The sequence below is a fragment of the Entelurus aequoreus genome, linkage group LG10 (genome assembly GCF_033978785.1).
Source record: "Entelurus aequoreus isolate RoL-2023_Sb linkage group LG10, RoL_Eaeq_v1.1, whole genome shotgun sequence".
Classification (NCBI taxonomy): domain Eukaryota; kingdom Metazoa; phylum Chordata; class Actinopteri; order Syngnathiformes; family Syngnathidae; genus Entelurus; species Entelurus aequoreus.
Genome location: NC_084740.1, coordinates 52,582,502 through 52,609,153, shown reverse-complemented (window position 1 = coordinate 52,609,153; position 26,652 = coordinate 52,582,502). Strand labels below are relative to the sequence as shown.

Below are 26,652 nucleotides of genomic sequence, written 5' to 3'. Positions count from 1 at the left end.
AAAAGAGCACACAACTTAAATCTTTAAAAACGTTATATTGACAGATAGACCTAATGTTGATCTAGAGATTTAAATAAATAAAAAAAATTATAATAATAATACTGAATAATGACACATTTTTTATATTTTTTTGACCAAAACCCTTTGGGGTCCCCGGGATCAAGCCTGAGTGGAGGCCTAAATGTATATTTTTTATACTTACACTACCGTTCAAAAGTTTGGGGTCACCCAAACAATTTTGTGGAATAGCCTTCATTTCTAAGAACAAGAATAGACTGTCGAGTTTCAGATGAAAGTTCTCTTTTTTCTGGCCATTTTGAACGTTTAATTGACCCCACAAATGTGATGCTCCAGAAACTCAATCTGCTCAAAGGAAGGTCAGTTTTGTAGCTTCTGTAACGAGCTAAACTGTTTTTAGATGTGTGAACATGATTGCACAAGGGTTTTCTAATCATCAATTAGCCTTCTGAGCCAATGAGCAAACACATTGTACCATTAGAACACTGGAGTGATAGTTTCTGGAAATGGGCCTCTATACACCTATGTAGATATTGCACCAAAAACCAGACATTTGCAGGTAGAATAGTCATTTACCACATTAGCAATGTATAGAGTGTATTTCTTTAAAGTTAAGACTAGTTTAAAGTTATCTTCATTGAAAAGTACAGTGCTTTTCCTTCAAAAATAAGGACATTTCAATGTGACCCTAAACTTTTGAACAGTAGTGTATATTCAATTAGTTTTTAAAATAAAAAATATCAAAATGGCCCTCGCTTGCTTTGATTTTTTAGTGCGGGGCCCTATGTGAAAAAAGTTTGGACACCCCTGGTCTAAACAGCACCACCTGACCATAAAAGGAGATGTTCGTGTGTAAGTGTCTGGAAAACAACTGCTTTAAGTCATATCTTAAAGGTTGGTGTTTGAACCAGACAGGTAGTCTCCTCTCAAGGATACGGTTATCACTTTTGCATTCCGAAGTCCGAATGAGGGCCTCCATCCTACGAGAAGTGATCCAATTCCTCTGCGAATATCAAACTAATGGGCCTTATCTTATCATGTGCTCAAACTGAAATACCACTGTGTACTCAAACTTGAAGGTTTGCTTTCTCCAAGATGAATATGAGCATTCACCGTATGTAGAACACAGTGGTGTGCCGTCAGGGCCAGCCAGGCCTTCTCTGCTGGCCTAACATAACCAGGAATCATCATCATAATTAAAGAGAAAAGTCATTTTTAATTTACTTTCCCTAAATATCTAAAAGTATTCATATTCTCTTCATGTCATATTATGCTCCTTCCAGTGCTGTTGTTTTTAAGTTACCGTATTTTTCGGACTATAAGTCGCAGTTTTTTTCATAGTTTGGCCGGGGATGCGACTTATACTCAGGATTATGTGTGGAATTATTAACACATTAGCGTAAAATATCAAATAATATTATTTAGCTCATTCACGTAAGAGACTAGACGTATAAGATTTCATGGGATTTAGCGATTAGGAGTGACAGATTGTTTGGTAAACGTATAGCATGTTCTGTATGTTATAGTTATTTGAATGACTCTTACCATAATATGTTACGTTAACATACCAGGCACGTTCTCAGTTGGTTATTTATGCCTCATATAACGTACACTTATTCAGCCTGTTGTTCACTATTCGTTATTTATTTTCAATTGCCTTTCATATGTCTATTCTTGGTGTTGGCTTTTATCAAATACATTTCCCCAAAAAATGTGACTTATACTCCAGTGCAACTTATATATGCGTTTTTCCTTCTTTATTATGCATTTTCGTCCGGTGTGACTTATACTCTAGTGCGACTTATATATGCGTTTTTCCTTCTTTATTATGCATTTTCGGCCGGTGCGACTTATACTCCGGAGCGACTTATACTCCGAAAAATACGGTATAGAGCAGGGGTGTCCAAACTTTTTCCACTGAGGGCCGTACACGGAAAAATTAAAGCATGCGGGGGCCATTTTGATATTTTTTAATTTTCAAACCATAACAAAATATATAGATTTTTTTTTTACCTTTAGGGCTCCTGGGGCCCATAAAGGGTCTCAGTCATTCAAATGTTAAAAACAAGTCAAATTATTATTTTTTTAAATTTATTTAACGCTTACAATAAATCTGTATATCAACTTCAGGTTGATATAAAGTACAAAACAAAATGCCTTTTCTGCCAAAGACAACTTTGTTTTTTTTATAGTAAAACTGAATTATGCAGTATTTGGACAATTGTGAAGTAATTGGAGCCCTGAAAAGATCAATAATGCATGACACCATTGATATTATTTTCATTATTATTTTTCATTAATCACAGTGCAAATATAAATAAAATCCCCACTATATATATTTGAGATCCAAAAGGTCCCACTCATAAAGTGATACATTTTTATTATTATTTGTTTTACTTTCAAGACTTAGGTTACGAGTTCAACTTCAGATATATCTGTCGATTTTACGTTTGAAATACACTACCGTTCAAAAGTTTGGGGTCACCCAAACAATTTTGTGGAATAGCCTTCATTTCTAAGAACAACAATAGACTGTCGAGTTTCAGATGAAAGTTCTCTTTTTCTGGCCATTTTGAGCATTTAATTGACCCCACAAATGTGATACTCCAGAAACTCAATCTGCTCAAAGGAAGGTCAGTTTTGTAGCTTCTGTAACGAGCTAAACTGTTTTAGATGTGTGAACATGATTGCACAAGGGTTTTCTAATCATCAATTAGCCTTCTGAGCCAATGAGCAAACACATTGTACCATTAGAACACTGGAGTGATAGTTTCTGGAAATGGGCCTCTATACACCTATGTAGATATTGCACCAAAAACCAGACATTTGCAGCTAGAATAGTTATTTACCACATTAGCAATGTATAGAGTGTATTTCTTTAAAGTTAACACTAGTTTAAAGTTATCTTCATTGAAAAGTACAGTGCTTTTCCTACAAAAATAAGGACATTTCAATGTGACCCCAAACTTTTGAACGGTAGTGTATATTGTGATGTTATGAGCTAGGTCAGTGTTTTTCAACCTCTTTTGAGCCAAGGCACATTTTTTGCGTGGAAAAAATGCGAGGGCACACCAACAGTGGCCCGAATATGAGTTTAAATAAATAATCATATAACCTGTTATTATTCACTCAGTTTCCCCTCACTTCATAGCGTAAGGTAGAGAGCCCCTTTAGTGCATTGGTATCCAATCCATTCCACTTGTTCATATAGAAAATGCCCACATCACTCAAATTCCAGTCCGCATTTTCTCTGCGACCTTGCTTGCGGTCCTGCAGGTGTACGAAGCACATTATCTTCCTTTACAGTGAGCTGCACGAAACCTTGTGTGTGCAATTGTAAATCATTTAGTTTTTAAGTTTTGTGTTTCTTTTAGAATCTATATAAAATAATATACATTAGCCTATTGTTAAAATAATGAAAAAAACATCATTAAATATATTTGTTTTATTGTATTGTTACATTAATAGCTGTTGTATTATTATAGGATGGCTTGTTAAACATTTCATAGGATTTTCAGAGGGAGGAAAAACCAAGACATTTAATATAAAATGTAAAATTAATAAATACATAAAAAGAAAAAGAAAAAAAATGGTTAAAAGCCATCGTCCCGGGGAGCATTTCATTTCGTCCCGTGCATTTTTTTTAAATAATAATAATAATAATGAATAATTTCTAAGTCTTTGTTAGCCGTTTGTAAAGTTTTGTGCTCGTGCGTAACGTTCGCTCGCATCCTGTGCATCTCCTGGGGGCTAAGCCCCCCCTGTCCTTAAAAGTTAGTGACGCCCCTGTGCCACAGTAGTGAAGATCATGCGCAGTAGCCCCGTTTGGGTTGTTCAATGTAGCCATACCGGCAGCGGGATGTTATTGATGAGCACGCTGTGGAGTAAACTTTAAGAACTCAGCCAACATGCTTCGTCTGCATCTTTTATGATTAGACAAGACAACACATATATTTGCATGGCCATTTTCAGGAAGGATATTTAAAGAGAAACTACATCTTGTGAGACGATGTCGGCCAACCCTGGAAGCTACCTCAGCTGTCGATGTGAGTTCAGATATTGTTTTTCTTTATTTTTTCACGTTTAAAATTTTTTTTTTGCAATTTTAATTTACACAGTACCACATAAGATATGTTTTAATTGATGATGCGGGTTTATTGATTTTTAAATGCGCCAGAAAATAACCAGTTTTGTACAACGCCCAGCAGTGCGTAAATGTGTTACTGTGTAGTATTTCTCCAGCAATGGTCATGTGGTGACATCAATGATGCTATTTTGAGAGGTCGTCATTGAAGTCGGACATCACTGAAGGCCTAGGTGGGAAACGCACGGTCCGCCCCTCGTAGACATACTTGCCAACCCTCCCGGATTTTCCGGGAGACTCCCGAATTTCAGCGCCTCTCCCGAAAACCTCCCGGGACAAATATTCTCCCGATTTTCGGCCCGAGCTGGAGGCCACGCCCCCTCCAGCTCCATGCGGACCTGAGTGATGTGTCGACAGCCTGTTTTCACGTCTGCTTTCCCACGATATAAACAGCGTGCCTGCCCAATCACGTTATAACATCTACGACGAGGAAGATACAGCCATGGTGACGCCGACGACGAGCAAGATGAAGAAATACGCTTGTAAGTTCCAAAACGAATGGAAACAAGAATTTCAGTTTATCCAGGACAGTTCGAAGGGGAAGGGGTATGCTGCCTGTAAATTTTGTAGAACAGACTTCTCCATTGAACACGGTGGCCGAACGGATATACTCACTCATGAACGGTCAGCGAGGCACAAGGTGGCAGCAGCGCAGCGCAGCCCAGTATTATGGGCCACCTCGCTAAATGGAGACCCGAGGGTGTAACTTATGCCGAGACAAAGATGGCTATGCTGATAGCTGGAAGCTTCAACAAATCCATGAAGGATATGTTCCCGGATTCAGAGATCGTTCGCCAGTACGCAAATTGCAGAACAAAGGCTACTCCAATAGGGAAAGGTAAGTGTTATGTTTTTTTTTTAGTAAGCAGCAAGCTGTGCTTCTGGCTGCAAAGCATTGCACTTTCAAGTACAAACCCCGTTTCCATATGAGTTGGGAAATTGTGTTAGATGTAAATATAAATGGAATACAATGATTTGCAAATCCTTTTCAACCCATATTCAATTGAATGCACTACAAAGACAACATATTTGATGTTCAAACTCATAAACTTTATTTTTTTTTTGCAAATAATAATTAACTTAGAATTTCATGGCTGCAACACGTGCCAAAGTAGTTGGGAAAGGGCATGTTCACCACTGTGTTACATGGCCTTTCCTTTTAACAACACTCTGTAAACGTTTGGGAACTGAGGAGACACATTTTTGAAGCTTCTCAGGTGGAATTCTTTCCCATTCTTGCTTGATGTACAGCTTAAGTTGTTCAACAGTCCGGGGGTCTCCGTTGTGGTATTTTAGGCTTCATAATGCGCCACACATTTTCAATGGGAGACAGGTCTGGACTACAGGCAGGCCAGTCTAGTACCCGCACTCTTTTACTATGAAGCCACGTTGATGTAACATGTAGCTTGGCATTGTCTTGCTGAAATAAGCAGGGGCGTCCATGGTAACGTTGCTTGGATGGCAAAATATGTTGCTCCAAAACCGGTATGTACCTTTCAGCATTAATAGCGCCTTCACAGATGTGTAAGTTACCCATGTCTTGGGCACTAATACACTAATCACACATGCTGGCTTTTCAACTTTGCACCTATAACAATCCGGATGGTTCTTTTCCACAGTTTCCAAAAACAATTTGAAATGTGGACTCGTCAGACCACAGAACACTTTTCCACTTTGTATCAGTCCATCTTAGATGAGCTCAGGCCCAGCGAAGCCGACGGCGTTTCTGGGTGTTGTTGATAAACGGTTTTCGCCTTGCATAGGAGAGTTTTAACTTGCACTTACAGATGTAGCGACCAACTGTAGTTACTGACAGTGGGTTTCTGAAGTGTTCCTGAGCCCATGTGGTGATATCCTTTACACACTGATGTCACTTGTTGATGCAGTACAGCCTGAGGGATCGAAGGTCACGGCTTAGCTGCTTACGTGCAGTGATTTCTCCAGATTCTCTGAACCATTTGATGATATTACGGAGCGTAGATGGTGAAATCCCTAAATTCCTTGCAATAGCTGGTTGAGAAAGGTTTTTCTTAAACTGTTCAACAATTTGCTCACACGTTTGTTGACAAAGTGGTGACCCTCGCCCTATCTTTGTTTGTGAATGACTGAGCATTTCATGGAATCTACTTTTGTACCCAATCATGGCACCCACCTGTTCCCAATTTGCCTGTTCACCTGTGGGATGTTCCAAATAAGTGTTTGATGAGCATTCCTCAACTTTATCAGTATTTATTGCCACCTTTCCCAACTTCTTTGTCACGTGTTGCTGGCATCAAATTCTAAAGTTAATGATTATTTGCAACAACAAAAAATGTTTATGAGTTTGAACATCAAATATGTTGTCTTTGTAGCATATTCAACTGAATATGGGTTGAAAATGATTTGCAAATCATTGTATTCTGTTTATATTTACATCTAACACAATTTCCCAACTCCTATGGAAACGGGGTTTGTACAACAATGAGTAGATGAGTGTTATGTGTGTGTATATGTGTAAATAAATTAACACTGAAATTCAAGTATTTCTTTTATTTATATATATATACATATATATATATATATATATATATATATACATATATATATACTCCTCCCCTCTTAACCACGCCACCGCCCCACCCCCGACCACGCCCCCATCTCCCGAATTCGAAGGTCTCAAGGTTGGCAAGTATGCTGGTAGAACATAATATGAGTTAGTTAATACACTTCAAAATATAGCCAATAATGTAATTTGTTGTGCCCCCATATATATATAAAAGTACCGAAAAGTATAGAGATACATTTAGTAGTTACCGGGACAACACTAGCAGGGTGTAACTCCGCCTATTGATCACAGACCATCCTCCATTCTTCCTCCTCCTTCTCCTCCTCCTCCGCACTTTCTTCACACACCGCATGGATAGCTGCAGAGCGCGGGAGCGTGTGTTTAAAGACAGAATCCCCCCCCCACCAGAAACCATCTTCCCGCCCCCTTTTGTAAAAAGTTTTCCCTCTTCTTCCGCAGGATTTGGGGGACATCCGTGTGGAGGACTTTTCCTATTTTGGACTTGTTCCACGGAGTGTCGAAAGTGTGGCGTGGTAACACAGTGCGATGTCAACTTACTAATTGAGCTGATGACTGAAGGAGGAGAGAAGACGAGGATACAAGACATCAACGTGAGCTTCTTTCACCACTTTTATGTTCTCGTCTTCAAATGTTGCGTGTTTTGGGGAAGCCACAAACAGCCAGCTATTATTATTTTTTGTATAAATATGATATTCCAGCGAAGTTGAACTGGGTTCCTGTTGACTAACCGCAGCAAACAATGTTGCGTAGAATTCAAGGCAGGAGCTGCTTATCAAATGTTTAAATAACTTTGACACAGACTGACATTCATTGCAAATGTTTGGTCTGTTTGTTTATCTACTCTAGTCAGGAGATAAAACGTTCCTCTCAAAGCTTTGACATCAAAGATGTGCCTTAAAGTCTTCCTCTATCTAGAGCAGTCTCTATCTTAACCTTCTTGGAGGTACGAACCCTTCTTTAGTGAAAAATAAAATGTTGGTTTTTTCTTCAAATTCAAGACAAAGTTATATGTTTTTGTTAACACTTTAGTATGGGGAACATTCTAAGCAACAAAGACTTAATTTAGAGTTATTTGGACACTAGGGGAACATATTCTAAGCAACAAAGACTTAATTTAGAGTTATTTGGACACTAGGGTAACATATTCTAAGCAACAAAGACTTAATTTAGAGTTATTTGGACACTAGGGGAACATATTCTAAGCAACAAAGACTTAATTTAGAGTTATTTGGACACCAGGGGAACATTCTAAGTAACAAAGACTTAATTTAGAATTATTTGGACACTAGGGGAACATATTCTAAGTAACAAAGACTTAATTTAGAATTATTTGGACACTAGGGGGAACATATTCTAAGTAACAAAGACTTAATTTAGAGTTATTTGGACACTAGGGGAACACATTCTAAGTAACACAGATTTAATTTAGAGTTATTTGTACACTAGGGGAACATATTCTAAGCAACAAAGACTTAATTTAGAGTTATTTGGACACTAGGGGAACATATTCTAAGTAACAAAGACTTAATTTAGAGTTATTTGGACACTAGGGGAACATATTCTAAGTAACAAAGACTTATTTTAGAATTATTTGGACACTAGAGGAACATATTCTAAGTAACACATACTTAATTTAGAGTTATTTGGACACTAGGGGAACATATTCTAAGTAACACAGATTTAATTTAGAGTTATGTGGACACTAGGGAAACATATTTTAAGCAACAAAGACTCAATTTAGAGTTATTTGGACACTAGGGGAACATATTCTAAGCAACAAAGACTTAATTTAGAGTTATTTGGACACCAGGGGAACATTCTAAGTAACAAAGACTTAATTTAGAATTATTTGGACACTAGGGGAACATATTCTAAGTAACACATACTTAATTTAGAGTTATTTGGACACTAGGGGAACATATTCTAAGTAACAAAGACTTAATTTAGAGTTATTTGGACATTAGGGGAACATATTCTAAGTAACAAAGACTTAATTTAGAGTTATTTGGACACCAGGGGAACATTCTAAGTAAAGACTTAATTTAGAATTATTTGGACACTAGGGGAACATATTCTAAGTAACACAGACTTAATTTAGAGTTATTTGGACACTAGGGGAACATATTCTAAGTAACAAAGACTTAATTTAGAATTATTTGGACACTAGGGGAACATATTCTAAGTAACAAAGTCTTAATTTAGAGTTATTTGGACACTAGAGGAACATATTCTAAGTAACACATACTTCATTTCGAGTTATTTGGACACTAGGGGAACATATTCTAAGTAACAAAGACTTAATTTAGAGTTATTTGGACACTAGGGGAACATATTCTAAGTAACAAAAACTCAATTTAGAGTTATTTGGACACTAGGGGAACATATTCTAAGTAACAAAGACTTAATTTAGAGTTATTTGGACACTAGGGGAACATATTCTAAGTAACACAGACTTAATTTAGAGTTATTTGGACACTAGGGGAACATATTCTAAGTAACAAAGACTTAATTTAGAATTATTTGGACACTAGGGGAACATATTCCAAGTAACAAAGACTTAATTTAGAGTTATTTGGACACTAGAGGAACATATTCCAAGTAACACATACTTAATTTTGAGTTATTTGGACATTAGGGGAACATATTCTAAGTAACAAAGACTTAATTTAGAGTTATTTGGACACTAGGGGAACATATTCTAAGTAACAAAGACTTAATTTAGAGTTATTTGGACACAAGGGGAACATATTCTAAGTAACAAAGACTTAATTTAGAATTATTTGGACACTAGGGGAACATATTCTAAGTAACAAAGACTTAATTTAGAGTTTGGACACTATAGGGGAACATATTCTAAGTAACAAAGACTTAATTTAGAGTTATTTGGACACCAGGGGAACATATTCTAAGTAACAAAGACTTAATTTAGAGTTATTTGGACATTAGGGGAACATATTCTAAGTAACGAAGACTTAATTTAGAGTTTGGACACTATAGGGGAACATATTCTAAGTAACAAAGACTTAATTTAGAATTATTTGGACACTAGGGGAACATATTCTAAGTAACAAAGACTTAATTTAGAGTTATTTGGACACCAGGGGAACATATTCTAAGTAACAAAGACCTTATTTAGAGTTATTTGGTTAGGGTCAGGGTTAGAGGGTTAGGGTTATAATAAGGCCATGCCGAATAAGGCATTAATAAGTACTTAATAATAACTAGTTAAGAGCCAATATGTTACTAATTTGCATGTTAATAAGAAACTAATTAATGGTGAATATGTTCCCCACACTAAAGTGTTACCATGTTTTTTTACTGGTGCACAAAATGAACCGTGCATGAACATCACCTTGTTCAAAGAACAAAACCAACACAGTGCATGAACTCACAACAAATTAGACACCTGCAAATCAGTCTGACTTCTGCTGTTGCCGTATCCGTAATACGCCGATAGGGAGAAGTTTTTATTTACACGATGAGTCGGGTGTGTTTTGACCTCTGCCGAACCCCTGAGGCCGACTCACCGAACCCCTAAGGTTCGATCAACCCAGGTTAAGAACCACTGCTCTATCTAAAGCAGTGGTTCTTAACCTTGTTGGAGGTACTGAACCCCACCAGTTTCATATTTGCATTCACCGAACCCTTCTTTAGTGAAAAATAAAATGTTGTTTTTTTTTCAAATTCAAGACAAAGTTATATGTTTTTGGTAACACTTTAGTATGGGGAACATATTCTAAGTAACAAAGACTTAATTTCAGTTATTTGGTTAGGGCCAGGGTTAGGCTTATAATAAGGCCATGCCGAATAAGGCATTAATAAGTACTTAATAATGACTAGTTAAGAGCCAATATGTTACTAATTTGCATGTTAATAAGCAACTAATTAATGGTGAATATGTTCCCCATGTGTACAGCTCCACTAATGGACATTGGAGTGCTACTTTCAAAGGCAAAGTTAAAGTATTGCTAGAAACATAATTTTATATGGGACTTTTTTGTATTATATGTATAGTACATTTTTCAAAAAGAAAAAAGCATAAAACACAGTATATTTAAATATACTAAATGTAAAAAAGGGTATACATATTCAAAATAATCTAGTTTGGTTACGCCATCATGAGCACAACACAAGGTTGTAAAAGTTTCAACTACAATTCTAAATAAGATGTCAAAAGCAAACTGAAATCAAATACACACAGCTTAAAGATTGATCAATACCTATTTATGATGATTTATCAAAATATAAAAGAAATATACCTGAACAGAACGCTCATGAGGGTTACACCAAAAAGTAACGCTATGAATCGTGTTTTTCCAAGTTTTTGGGGCATTTTTATGCTATTTCCAAGCATCTCCTTTTTATTATCGTTTATTTTAAATGGTCAAACTAATGCATATTATATATGCATGCCCTAGTAAACAAAAAAAAAGTCAGATTTATTTTGATTGTTACATTTTGAAGTACATTTGTGCAGGTGTGTGCGAATGTACCCATTACCAGAGCTGTACACCCATACTAAAGTGTTACCATGTTTTTTTACTGGTGCACAAAATGAACCGTGCATGAACATCACCTTGTTCAAAGAACAAAACCAACACAGTGCATGAACTCACAACAAATTACACACCTGCAAATCAGTCTGACTTCTGCTGTTGCCGTATCCGTAATATGCCGATAGGGAGAAGTTTTTATTTACACGATGATTCGGGTGTGTCTCGACCTCCGCCGAACCCCTGAGCCCGACTCACCGAACCCATAGGGTTCAATCGAACCCAGGTTAAGAACCACTGATCTAAAGCATTGTTCCATTGTTTCAGTGACACCTTTTGCAGCGCTTGTTTGTTTGTTGACAGTGAATTAAAGTGTAACGAAACCCTGGTTTGAAGGTTAGAAAAGTTATTGGGAGTCATACAACAAATTTGTAAAATTGAACTTTCTTTCACCCGCCGTTTACTGGGATAGCCTCTGCAATAAATGCATAGATGTATGACGTCATAAAGATTTTCATAAAATGTATTTGATGTTCTTTTAAACTTTCATCTAATATATTAGTTTTATTGTCTCAGAGGAGAAATTTGTTTTGGCCATCAAGACGCAGCGTTTTACATACATGCATACATACATACATAGTTCATCAAACAATACAGTGAACAGTGCGCAAGTGATTGTTTGATTGAAACTTGTATTAGTAGATTGCACAGTACAGTACATATTCCGTACAATTGACCACTAAATGGTAACACCGCAATATGTTTTTCAACTTGTTTAAAGGCCTACTGAAATTAATTTTTTTTATTTAAACGGGGATAGCAGATCCATTCTATGTGTCATATTTGATCATTTCGCGATATTGCCATATTTTTGCTGAAAGGATTTAGTAGAGAACGACGACAATAAAGTTCGCAACTTTTGGTCGCTGATAAAAAAAGCCTTGCCCCTACCAGAAGTAGCGTGACGTCACAAGCTGGAGGGCTGCTCACATTTCCCTATTGTTTACAATGCAGCGAGAGAGATTCGGACCGAAAAAGCGACGATTACCCCATTAATTTGAGCGAGGATGAAAGATTCGTGGATGAGGAACGTGAGAGTTAAGGACTAGCGTGCAGTGCAGGACGTATCTTTTTTCGCTCTGACCGTAACTTAGGTACAAGGGCTCATTGGAGTCCACACTTTCTCCTTTTTCTATTGTGGATCAAGGATTTGTATTTTAAACCACCTCGGATACTATATCCTCTTGAAAATGAGAGTCGAGAACGCAAAATGTACATTCACAGTGAGTTTTATCTCCACGACAATACATCGGCGAAACACTTTAGCTACGGAGCTAACGTGATAGCATCGGGCTTAACTGCAGATAGAATCAAAATAAATAAACCCCTGACTGGAAGGATAGACAGAAAATCAACAATACTATTAAACCATTGACATGTAAATACACGGTTAATGCTTTCCAGCTTGGCGAAGCTTAAAAATGCTGTTGCTGACGACGCCATTGAAGCTAACTTAGCAACGGGACCTCACAAAGCTATGATAAAAACATTAGCGCTCCACCTACGCCAGCCAGCCCTCATCTGCTCATCAACACCCGTGCTCACCTGCGTTCCAGCGATCGACGGAAGGACGAAGGACTTCACCCGATCATCCGTGCGGTCGGCGGCTAGCGCGTCTGCTATCCAAGTCAAAGTCCTCCTGGTTGTGTTGCTACAGCCAGCCGCTAATACACCGATCCCACCTACAACTTTCTTCTTTGCAGTCTTCATTGTTCATTAAACAAATTGCAAAAGATTCACCAACACAGATGTCCAGAATACTGTGGAAGTTTGAGATGAAAACAGAGCTATTTTGTATTGGATTCAATGGTGTACTAATACTTCCGTTTAGCTAGTGACGTCACACGCTTACGTCATCATACATAGACATTTTCAACCGGAAGTTTAGCGGGAAATTTAAAATTGCACTTTATAAGTTAACCTGTCGTATTGGCATGTGTTGCAATGTTAAAATGTCATCATTGATGTATAAACTATCAGACTGCGTGGTCGGTAGTAGTGGGTTTCAGTAGGCCTTAAGTCGGGGTCCACGTAAATCAAAAAAGTAAGACCAAATTCTGAAAATTGGGTCTTACTTTTTTGTAACCGTTTTGAAAACAAATGATAAATGTATGCATTATCCTGTTATATCTCACATTCTATATTGTGTTTTGGAAAAAGGTTGTCATAAACGTTAATTCATAAAAAATACAAATAAATACAAAAGAATACACATTTTTATGTATACCCTATTTTTCGGAGTAGAAGTCGCACCGGCCGAAAATGCATAATAAAGAAGGAAAAAAACATAAGTCACACTGGAGTATAAGTCAAATTTTTTGGGGAAATTTATTTGATAAAAGCCAACACCAAGAATAGACATTTGAAAGGCAATTGAAAATAAATAAAGAATAGTGAACAACAGGCTGAATAAGTGTACGTTATATGAGGCATAAATAACCAACTGAGAACGTGCCTGGTATGTTAACGTTATGGTAAGAGTCATTCAAATAACTATAACATATAGAACATGCTATACGTTTACCAAACAATCCGTCACTCCTAATCGCTAAATCCCATGAAATCTTATACGTCTAGTCTCTTACGTGAATGAGCTAAATAATATTATTTGATATTTTACGGTAATGTGTTAAAACTGCGACTTATAGCCTGAAAAATACGGTATGTAAATGTATTCAGTTATAAACATTCATTCACTTTCTTCTTTCCTTCATGGATCTAAACTTTACCGCTGCCAATATTTTTTCCTATATTTTTATTGTAATATTTTCAGAATGTATTTTTGGCCAAAGAAAACAATCTGAAGTTGTCTTTATTTTTAGTTTTAATGCCATGATTTTAATAGTCCGCCCCGCGTGTGCACAGATATTCCTCCATGCGGCCTCTGAGCTCAAATGAGTTTGACAACCCTGGCCTAAACAAATGCATTATGATGACATTGAAAGTGGCACTTTAATTACTTACTGTCACATATTTATTTTATTTCAAAGCTTTCAGACCAAATTGTGGAAATACTAATTATTTTAAAGCTATTACTATAGCTGAAAAGCTTCAGTCGGGCATTGATGTATGTTGTCAAATTGTATCGATCCACCCACCCCTGTTTATATTGAAGAGCTCTGTGTAGCTTAGCGGTTAGCACGGCGTCTTGTATCTTACTGTGTGTGGTGGCCTGTTAACTATGTTTTTCCGCCAGTGGTAATGATACCATACATACCATGGAGGCGAGGATTGGTGACTTAAAAGCCGCTTCACTTTATAGAGGGACGTTAGCTGCGAGCGACGCTGCTACATTGCATTGAGGACTCAGGCGTCCGTTCACTTGTCACAGTCAAATTTCTGTGACACAGCTAAAATGTGTCATCTATGTGCATTTTTCACGATATTACAATAGTAACAAAACCCTCTAACATCGACCAAATTTAAATGATTCATATCGGTTAATGCACAACCCTATTATAGACAAAAAAATGCTCACAATTATATTTTAGGCATTAAGGAAAAATCAGCCCGACACCTTAAGCACACATACTTTTCTGAAGCTTATTTGTCATTGACCATGTTTAATTTTTTTCAGCAATGTGGACAAAAATGTTGACTCGTTCTGTCAGTCTGACAATATACAAGAAAAATGCATATTTATCACTTTACAATTAATCTGCCAATAACTTCATCAGATGCTTTTGTAACAAGGCAAAACTAGAAGGAACGAATAGGCCTGGGCCGATAACACATTTTGCTTGACAATGTATTTACTTCCAAATAGCTTATAAACGAAGAGTTATAACAATCTTATTGTCAACATTATTTTAAGACCAAATTAACCACTGATGTAATGATAATACATAATAATAATAATGCAATAATACCCTTTCAATTGCAATCATTTTGTATTTCTTGTATATTTTAACATTGTAATTGAAATGCAAAATTGTACATTTCCAAGTTAAATAAAACAAACAAATAATACAATAAAATATGTTCTGTTTGCAAAATTTTGCACTTGAATAAAAATCGCAACCAAAAGCAGTAAAATAGGTTATGTCTCTTTTTATATGCACTTACTAAAACATAAAAAATATGGCTATAGTTATTGTGGCCATAATTATCATGGTAATCAATATTATCTGCGGTATTGTTGAATGTGCTCGAAAACTAATTATACACACAATCAAATATTTTAACCAAGTTGTATTTTCTTTTAAAATAACGAAAATAAATAGCCACACAATATACTTTCTTGGTAGACGAAACATCAAATATTGTTTAGCTTCAAAAGATCCAACAATTTTTTTGTTTAAACATTTTCTTTCATTTTATCCATTCATCCATCTATCTTCTTCCGCTTATCTGAAGTTTAGTTGCTGGGGCAGAAGACTAAGCAGAGAAGCCCAGACTTCTCTTTTCCCAGCTACATCGTCCTGGGTCTTCCCCGTGGCCTCCTACCGGTCAAACGCGCCCTAAACACCTCCCCGGGGAGGCGTCCTGGGGGACATTTTGAAACCGATGCAAACTGTGACTGCTTTTGCTGCCCGTAACAACGCATGTAGGCCTATATAGCGGTTATCGAGGCTGAAAAACAACAAAAGGTCATTTTGATTTATTGTTTGCTGAATTGACTTACTGCGATGAGGTGGCGACTTGTCCAGGGTGTACCCCGCCTACCGCCCGATTGTAGCTGAGATAGGCTCCAGCGCCCCCCGCAACCCCGAAGGGAATAAGCGGTAGAAAATGGATGGATGGATGGATACATTGACTTAGCAAATATCAGCCCAGGCCTAGCCACGCAAGACAAAACATCTTGAATTATTGACCACTTCACAGAGACCCACCTCCTACTTATGTATAAAATGTATGCATTATTCATTCATTTTAAAAAAGCTATTTGTTATAGCTGATTTTGATAGAGATATGCTCTAAATCTCAACTGTGGCGTGGTGTTTGTAAGCCAGTCTGCCTCTCATCAGTCTCCCTGAGCAGACTAGGCAACAATAAATGTAGATAGATTGACTCATTTATTGTAATTCTGAAATATAATAAATAGGTTTGTCTTACACTTATTTTCTATTTTTAGGTTTGGATGTGCAACCAAAGCCTCACTGCGGTGATTTGACACTGGATGCCATTATTTGATGGCATTCTGCAGACTGTCAAAGCCATCAGATATGTCTGGGTTTCTTGAGAGGCCGGTGCTGCAGTACGGCGGGCCCTACTTTTCCAGCGACCCCAGAGGGTTGCCATCCTGCATTAACTCGAACTCCTCTCTGCTGGATGCGAGAAGTCCTATTAGTCACCTGTCGAGCCCACAAGGACAAAGCCTCATCTTTCGCAGACAAGACAGCAGTTCCTCTGATGACAGCCATTCCTCCTCAAAGCGTCACAGGCCACTCACACTGGGCTTTACGGCGGACTCTAATAAAAATGCAGGAAGCAGTATCCCAACAGCAGCGACTATTAGAGAAACAAAAACAGGAGACGAGAATGCTTCTCTGTTAACTGACAGCCCTGTTTACCTGGCTATTCCTAGAGCCATGTATGGACATAACCCCTGCTGCCATAACCTGAGCTGCATGATGGGACATCGGTACAGTGTGGCGCATGGATCCCAGCAAATGCTAGCAAATACTGAGTTAGAGCACAATTGGACGCAAGCTGGAGTTCACAACAGCAAAAGATTATGCATGCAGCGGAAGGCAGACACCGTTCAAAGAGGTTTACAGTTAGATTCCGGTGATGAGCAAATCAGGATCGCACAGAGCACAAACGAAGGAAGGACTATGCCAGCTAGGACTGAGCCAAACTATGGCGCCTATCCCTATATGCCTCACCATTCTACGTCTACCTCTTTAAGTGAGCAGAATTTACAGCCGTCTCCCAGAGGCTATGCAGGCATCCACCCCTCCCATGCAACATGTGAGCATATGACCTCAGAGATTTATCAAGAATGTTCTCCAATGTCCAAATATGGCAATCAAACAAAGCAGCCAATGTTTTACTCCCCTCAGGCCACGGTAGAAGTAAAGAACAGGACACATGGTAGAGATACTGGTGCAAGGCATGAAGAGGCCCCCCCTCTTCGAAAACACACAACCCCGAACCAAGGGGAACATTATTTATGTCCTCGGAGGCTTCATGGTGACATTCCTTTGTTTTTGCATAGCCCTGAAACACTACCACATCACTCCTTTGTGCAAGGCTTTGATTATCCATGTTATGCTTTTCCTGGGTTTCATTTAGGCCAACTCAGAACCCTAAAAAGGCAACATGCCTCGCCTGTGCTGAATTCAAATAGCGTCAATAATGTTTCCCCCTCAGGCCAATATTTAGATCACCCAATTTCCCCTGTAGCCAGTAGCACCAGCCAGCATGTTGGACCATCACACACGTCACATTCCTTCCTGAGAATGGACCAAATCAGGCCAACGCGATGTCAACCTGTGTCGCCTTCCCCCATTCAAGCAAGACTATTCTTTCCCTCTCCTGCCAGCCGACACATAGATCAAGCTGTCTTCTCACCTCCTGGTTTAACCACAGAGAGGCTCCTGGACTATTCAGCTTGTGTAGGTCAGGTCACTTCCCCAAATCAGCCCAGAGACCCACCAGTTTCCCCCATGACATGGCTTCCTCTATACCCCAATCAGACGTCAGATTGTATCCTTGCAGCTAATAATCCTAACCTTCGCACAGTCATTGTAACAGGAAATAGACACAGTGATTCAAGTGATCCATCAACTCCTGTTCACACAGGTAACCTGAAGTCGTGCGTTCCTCATACACCTCCACTACTAAAAATAAAAGAGGAAGCTTTGGATTTATATGAAACTGACTCATTTAAAAAGCAACAGCCACAAGAATTGAAGGACTACCTGGTGCAAAAAAAAGCAGTCTCTCCCCAAATGCCAGTTATTGACAATGTGTTTAGCCTGGCGCCTTACCTGTCAGCATCTCGAGTGCTACCTGTAGAAGGGGAACCTCAGAAAACTCCGCTGTCACCTAAGAAATGTGAAATTAACCACATAGCGAGCACTAAAGAAATAAAACCAGATCCAGAAGGGCCACCCACTGATGTCTGTAGAGATACTCCAGTTGCAGAAACGTTTGAAACCACAAATATTAAAGTGGAGAAAATAAATCCTCCCAACGGGTGTGACTCGAGTGAAGGTTCTGTGAGTCAGGCCATAAAGGATCAAATCAAAACAGAACCAGAGGACACAACTTTGTTAGAAATCAGCTCTATGCTGGTCATTAAGAAATGTGAACCTGAGGAACTTGAAACTAAACCTACCCCGGTAGAAGAAACTGAGCTTTCAGATGAGCCCGAACCGCCAAGCTCATCTTGTCTGAGCGACGTAAGGACACTACATGAGCAGCAGGCGGTCAGCAGCACTGAACCTCCATCTCAGAATCCACCTCAACCCCCAGGCCCCAAATTTGATATCAAAAATAGTTCACCCGAGTCCCTTAAGATTTCCAACCACAAAATTAGTCTTCGTGATGTGTTGTTGTCTTATTCAGCACCACCTCAAAAAGTTCCCATTGTGAGCGTTCGTATAGAACCAAATAAACCAAAAGTGCAAGCACCAGTTCGTAAGCACTTTATAGAGATGCACCGCTCCCTCTGCAAGTTGGTGTCCAAATGTGTGTCGGCCACCCCGGAGCAGCAGCTCAGAACTTGGCTTTCTAAGCAGGAACTGCCTGAACTCCCCACCAAAATCCTGAAAATCTCCTGCCTGTTGGGGATTAAAGCAAGACGAAAATGGCACAATGAGGACATCAACTCTGCTCTCCAGGAAGTGCTCGATAGGCTGATGGATTACACCATGCTGGGCTGCTGTCCTTTCCCGTACGTCATGCGGACAGGGGACGTGTTCCTCCCCATGCTGGTGGTCAAAGAAATTCTTTTTCCCATAGTCCCCGTCCACTTCGTCGACCAAGTCCTGCAAAAACACAAAGTGGAACTGCGGCCCACGACGCTCTCCGAGGAGAAGATCCTCATCCAGTTCCATAAACGAAGCTGTTCGTCCCGACTGAGGAGGTTGATGTCGCTCAAGCATCTGCCCAGCATCTACATGGATGTGCTTAACCTTTTCTATTATTCCACTGTGTGTAAACACTTAGGTGAGTGCAGTTAATCTGTTTGGATCTTTTATCTCTTTATTGGACAAGGAAGTCAATTTGGCAACGTAAACGTGGGTCCAAATTGATGCCAATTATTGCAAATTCTACTTAATAGCCTTTTTTTCAGAGATCCCGCTTGAATTGGCGCATTAAAACCTTAACACTAGAGGGCATAACACTAGAGGGCATTTATTAGCCCATGGGCTCATTAAATCTGAATATTTCCGTCTGTAATTGTGTTTTCACACACAGCCATCAAGAAAGTTGAAAGCATACCGCAGTAAAACAAGGTTCGGTAGATAAACGCAGTGATATCTGACATGATTCACTTGAAACTACAAGTAAATAGACCTATAGCTACGTCTGCAGTGCATAAATGCATAGGGCCGCTTTTAACAATGAGTAATATATGAATATACATGTGTGTATATATATATTTATATATATATACATGTATATATATATATAATGCATTAACAATATATTTTTTTACATAAGCTGCAAAAAATATTTAAATTTTACTTTAAAAACTGGCAGCTCAATAATGAATAATGAATTGCATTTGTAACACACTTTACATTTGTTAAAATCTCAAAGTGCTACAAAGTATAAAAATAAAAATAGAAATTAAGAATATGCAATAAAAAAATAATATATAAATGAAATCATGACACACAACAGAAACATAGATAAAAATAGAAATAAAAGCATAAAGCACTGGATAAAAAACAAATAAGCAAGCAGTGCATTTAAAAACAAGAAGGCAGAGAAATTAGATAAAAGCTGTGCTAAAAAGGTGGGTTTTTAGTCCCTTCTTAAAATGGTCGACCGACTGTGGTGCTCTAAGATGGTTGGGGAGAGCGTTCCAAAGTTCGGGAGCGGTCGAGCAGAAAGCCCGGCGGCCCATAGATTGTAGCTTTGTCCTGATGGGTTTGAGGAGGTTAGTGTTTGAGGAGCGGAGGTTGCGGGTAGGGGGTTGAGGTGAATCTAAGTCCTTGAGGTAGGAGGGGGTGTTGCCGCAGATGCATTGGTGAGTGAGAAGGTTGATCTTAAATTGGGTCCGGGTTGCAATAGGGAGCCAGTGGAGTGATTTGAGAATAGGTGTGATATGATTATGCTTGCGTACTCTCGGCTCAGTCACCAGAATTTTACAGTGAAAGCAGTGGGTTTTTTACAGCATATGAAAAAATGGAATGGAATGGAAAAACAATACCACTGTTTAGAGCTGCCAGTTTTGTTTTGTTTTTTTTACCGTAAAATCTTGTTGTTTCATCTCATACTGTCCTCGCGGAAGTGTTATACAAAGTTTAACTTCAAATTGTGACAAATATATAGACATTAGGAATGTCCCCATCAATCTGCCAATGATCAGTATTGGCTGATTTCCGTGAAAAAGTGTGTGAGTTGCCTTTTCCGATTAATGCCTTTCAATGCCGATCATAAACGCAGATCCTCTGTCTGACACTGTATTTATTTTTAGCCACCCGGCTGAACGGCTGGCAGCTAATTATGTTTTTCCATACACAGTGTGGAGCCGCTCCCCTAGGTTAGTAATAATCACTTCCATTGCGGCAAATAAAAAATATTTTTTTATCATTATCAAGTACAATATCACTGGAAGATGAGGCTAAAACATGTTACACAACAGTAGCAAGCCAGGGGAAAACATTCTAATAGCTAGGCTAATTGCTGAGATAAACAACACCACACATAGGATGAACAAAAGCTTTAAACAACACCAAGAAATACTGTAAGTGCTTGATAAACTTTAAGAAGTGCAGATAGAATCACGTTAAAGCAGAAATTAAGCAGTTATTAACAGTAAGTGAAAAAGTAGATTAATAATAGTCTAGAAAGAGGATAATATAACAGCAACTGTTGGTGTGTCAGCATTGTCAGTCAGTACAATTGTACCGATCCATAAATAGGTGGGGTCTGCACCAATTTTAGTCTCAGTATAAGATTGACACCAGAGTGACTAGATCGCTATTTTTATTTTGTCAAAATCACTTTTGTTAATGTTTACAAATTCAGAATTATTTCCTGGAGACAGGTGGACTGTAAGGGTGCAAACAAAGGGATTTAAATCAGCATTAGATCGTAGTTTCTTTGTTTAGTTATTGTGTACTACTTAATTTAATTTGCTGTCAATAGCATGCTCCATGAATACATTTAAAATACAGGTAATACATGTATTGGTATCGGCCTATCTCACTCATGGATAATCGGTATCGACTCGGCAGCATAAAACCCTGGTCAAAACATCCCTAATAGATTTCAGATGTAAACCACTACTTATTAACAAAGGTAGTCGCTGGTTTCTTTTTATATCTTAATTATGTAAATACATTGAATATCGAAATCACTACACTAACTTTAGTTGTTTTTTAATAATTATTACAACTACCGTATTTTTCAGGGTATAAGTCGCACCGGCCGAAAATGCATAATAAAATAAGAAAAAAACATATAAGTCGCACTGGAGTATAAGTCGCATTTTTGGGGGAAATGTATTTGATAAAAGCCAACACCAAGAATAGACATTTGAAAGGCAATTGAAAATAAATAAAGAATAGTGGACAACAGGCTGAATAAGTGTACGTTATATGAGGCATAAATAACCAACTGAGAACGTGCCTGGTATGTTAACGTAACATATTATGGTAAATCATTCAAATAACTATAACATATAGAACATGCTATACGTTTACCAAACAATCTGTCACTCATAATCGCTAAATCCCATGAAATCTTATACGTCTAGTCTCTTACGTGAATGAGCTAAATAATATTATTTGATATTTTACGCTAATGTGTTAATAATTTCACACATAAATCGCTCCTGAGTATAAGTCGCACCCTCGGCCAAACTATGAAAAAAACTGCGACTTATAGTCCGAAAAATGCGGTATGTGTACTGTCTCAGAGTGCTCTGTATATGCAGGTGCTTTTACACCTAACCCAGATAACCATTCTTAGAATGTTGTGATTATGTTAGCCTTTTGTAAAAATATAGTACATACTGCGATAAAACCACATTTTTGAGGGTAATCGCCAATAGGTTGTTATACATAGACAAGCATTCACATTAGAACTAGAGATAATAGCTTTTTTGCCGATATCCGATATTCCGATTTTGTCCAACTCTTAATTACCGATTCCAATATCAACCGATACCGATATATACGGTCGTCGAATTAACACATTATTATGCCTAATTTTTTTGTGATGCCCTGCTTGATGCATTAAACAATGTAACAAGGTTTTCCAAAATAAGAGAACAACTTTAACTCAAATTATGGAAAAAAGTGCGAACAAGGCACTGCCATATTTATTATTGAAGTCACAAAGTGCATTATTTTTTTTAACATGCCTCAAAACAGCAGCTTGGAATTTGGGATATGCTCTCTCTGAGATAATCCTGATACCCACTACAACTATGGGAAATACTATACTTTGACTTTCACAAAGTCTTAAGTCTTAAGAAAGTGCATTATTCTTAATTTTTTTTTAACATGCCTCAAAACAACAGCTACCAAAACAATGAAGGCACACAGCTTCGGTCCAGAGTATACTAGAGTAATAAAGTAAACCATAACATAGTCCTCCTTTAGTGCAAGACTGCCTGGCATACTGTATAGCAGGAAATTATAAACTGGGCTCAATCTGCCTTGCTCTAACGCGTATTTGCATGAGTAACAAAAATATGCTGCAAGCTAGTGGTGAGTGCTTGAAGTGGCCTACCAGTCAGTCAGAGCTTCTGAAATGCTGCGTTGAGACAGGGCAGCTCCGTTCACTGCAAGCTGCAAAGTGTGCGCCATGCAGGGCAGACTAGCCACACCAAACTCCACTGTAACTTTTGCCATACTGCGTGCGTTGCCCCTGACCACAACGTGGGCTTTCGCCCCAGGGTGGTTTTTGTTGTATTTTTGTTTTTTCTCGGCGGAGTCTTTAAGCGACAACTGTGTGGTACTACTTTTTTCGCTGTTTGCTTTTCATCCATCTTCCGCTTGTATTCATCGTGTACCTCCTTAGGATTCTTGAAGAGGTGGGAGATCAAATTGCTTGTATTAAAGGAAGACGTCTTGGTCCCTCCTCGCATAACCAACTTTTTGCAGTCATTGCAAATTGCCAGATTTTTATCCGTCAGACACACTTTAAAATAATCCCAAATCATAGACATGGTGTCGTTAGTCAGTCACCGAGCAAGCTCGCTTGTTAGCCACGGCTACAGCACCGGCAACAACACACTCTAGTTGTTATGCTCCGCTTGCGGCGGTTTGATGAGGTCATCAAGCGTCGCCAGTAAACCTCTCATGCTGCAGTTGTCAACTCCTGTGTTGTGTGTGGGAGAGGGGAGAGGAGAGAGGGGAGGGGCTGCTGACTGGGTTTATATCCGTGTTTTACCGGCTATGTACCGCTCCGTACAACGGCGTTTTAAAAAGTCATTAATTTTACTTTTTGAAACCGATACCGATAATTTCAGATATCACATTTTAAAGCATTTATCGGACATCTCTAATTAGAACGCTTTTTTTTATTGCCACACTGCGGAGCATTAATTGTGATGTGACAACAATCATTTGTTAAAAAAACAAAACAACAGTTTGCATTGATTAAAGCAAGCTATAACAGACTGAACAACACATAACTTAAACTACATCAACTTTAATAACACCCCCCACACACACACACCAGTCTGTGACGACAATGCAACAAAAAGTATAAACGATAAAACATTGAACATTAAGAGTATGTGAAAGTTCGACTCCTACCTTGTTTACATCCCTGACGACTTCCTTAAAGTTTTGTAATCAATCAGAAATATCAAGCAGCTAAAATGCGGCAAACATGTGGAAGTGTGGAGAGAGTGTTATGCATATATCACTCATCATGCACTGTAATGGATTTATAGATTTGTAATTTTAAATGATGTATACGTGTTTTAAAAGGATATTTAAGTGTTTTATAATGTCTACAAAGATCAATTGTGTTATGTGTGACTGTGTGTTGACTTTATTTGTTGGTTATAGTTCATTTACACCATGAGTGGGTAAAGTTGTATGGATTGGGTCATATAAATTGATGCTGTGCCTAATTTTGATTTGAAAATAATTTGGTGTGCGTTAACTAGTGAGTGCATGGAGGTTGGCAAATTTGACCTGATTTCTTAACAACCTGATTTGCAGACGGATCAATTAAAGCTAGAATAAACTGCCGGCTATACTTGTTAAACTTCTGATGTCTCGCGGGCACATGGCTGTTTTAAGCCAAGTATGGGGTGTTCATGTTATCTGTGCAACAAGACATCATAATAATCCCCTCTTTTCCCCCAAAAAATGGGTTAACTCGCTGGATTATAAAGACAATACAACATATGTCCGTAAACTGGGATGCATATGCAAAAGTGCAATATATTTATCTGTACAGTAAATCTTATTTATATCTGCACCTTCTTTTGTATATGCAACTTTTATCCTGCACTACAACAAGATAATGCAACACAATTTCGTTCTTATCTGTACTGTAAAGTTCAAATTTGAATGAAAATAAAGGAAGTGTAAGTCTCTAAGTCCAAAATGTCAGCCAGTGCAACAATGTTTTTGTTTTTTTGAACTCATTTGTGCTATCACAAATATCTGCTTATCTGGCAGTAAACGTTCATATTCCAAATAAAATGCATTTATTTTTTACAGAGTCAACTTCACCTGACGTCCAAAAGAATACCCAGGTATCATTTTTTTTTAATGTTGTTCTTTAACCTCCATATTCTTTCTCGCTTTTTCCTTTGAGCGCAGGGAAGATAATATCCAGGGAAAAACAGGAAGTTGCATGTGATTGCACTGCACTTGTTCACAGCGTGTGGTGAGGAAATATTTTTTTGGTTTTCCTCACATCCATGAGACCGTGCATATTGGGTGGACTCCTACTCAAACATTAATGATGACTAAAGCACATTCAGGAGCTTGTTAAACTTGTTTTCTAATATCATGTCAGGACAAGCTGGAAGGAATCCTGCTTTGTTTAAAAGCATGTAAGACCAACTGTTTGTTCGGCCCCAGGATCTAGTAAACAAATAGTTGCATGTTTTAGCCACACTGCAAAGACTCTGCTTTACACTCTATTGTTTGTTGACTTCTCTAACTGCACTGTTTTTTGTTAAATTGTTAAAATAGGGTTTTTGTTTCAATGAGTTAAAGGTCATCACATGGTTTAATTTGTGTAATTGCACATGTCCGAAAGGAAGTAGGAAGAAGCAGAGCTTATTTAATCTTACCCCTTGTCCATATCTACTACTGACACTTCATTCACATTATATGTTACATTACGAAACTTACAATATTTAATTTTCTTACATTTTGTCATTTGACGTTTATGTATGTGTGTGTGAGTGTGTGTGTGTGTGCGTGTGTGTGTGTGTGTGTGTGTGTGTGTGTGTGTGTGTGTGTATATTAGTGTATGTATATGTAGATGTGTGTATGTAAAAATGTGTGTGTGTGTGAATATATATATATATATATATATATACATGTATGTATGTGTGTGTATATATATATACATACATATATGTATGTGTATATATATGTATATATACATACATATATGTATGTATATATATATACAGTATATACATATATGTGTGTATTTATGTTTATATATGTGTATGTATGTTTATATATATATATATATATATATATATATATATATATATATATATATATGGATGTATGTATGTATGTTTATATATATATATACACACATATGTATATATGTGTGTATGTGTATATATTAGGGCTGCAACTAACAACTAATTTGATAATCGATTAATCTGTTGATTATTACTTCGATTAATCGTTTAATAACCGGATAAAAGAGACAAACTACATTTCTATCCTTTCCAGTATTTTATAGGAAAAAAACAGCATACTGGCACCATACTTATTTTGATTATTGTTTCTCAGCTGTTTGTAAATGTTGCAGTTTATAAATAAAGGTTTATAATTTAAAAAATTAGCCTCTGCGCATGCGCATAGCATAGATCCAACAAATCGATGACTAAATGAATCGCCAACTATTTTTATAATCGATTTAATCGATTAGTTGTTGCAGCCTTAGTATATACAGTATGTATGTATATATACATATGTATATACACATATGTATGTGTATATATATATATATATATATATATATATGTATATACACATATGTATGTATATATATATATATATATATATATATATATATATATA

General features: G+C 37.7%; 1 protein-coding gene across 3 annotated transcripts in view; it reads left to right on the top strand.

Annotated features, from left to right (window-relative positions):
- Positions 1 to 7,132: 7,132 nt before the first annotated feature.
- LOC133658779 (uncharacterized protein C15orf39-like) overlaps positions 7,133 to 26,652 on the top strand; it is a 33,576-nt gene continuing 14,056 nt past the window's right edge. The window contains exons 1-3 of one of the 3 annotated variants that reach the window (XM_062061165.1): positions 7,133 to 7,318; positions 16,356 to 19,399; positions 25,096 to 25,130. In XM_062061165.1, coding sequence (XP_061917149.1) covers positions 16,414 to 19,399; positions 25,096 to 25,130 — 3,021 coding nt within the window. In that variant the 5' untranslated portion in view covers positions 7,133 to 7,318; positions 16,356 to 16,413. The remainder of the gene's footprint in view (positions 7,319 to 16,355; positions 19,400 to 25,095; positions 25,131 to 26,652) is intronic. The other 2 variants (XM_062061166.1, XM_062061164.1) reach the window with 2 other exon arrangements.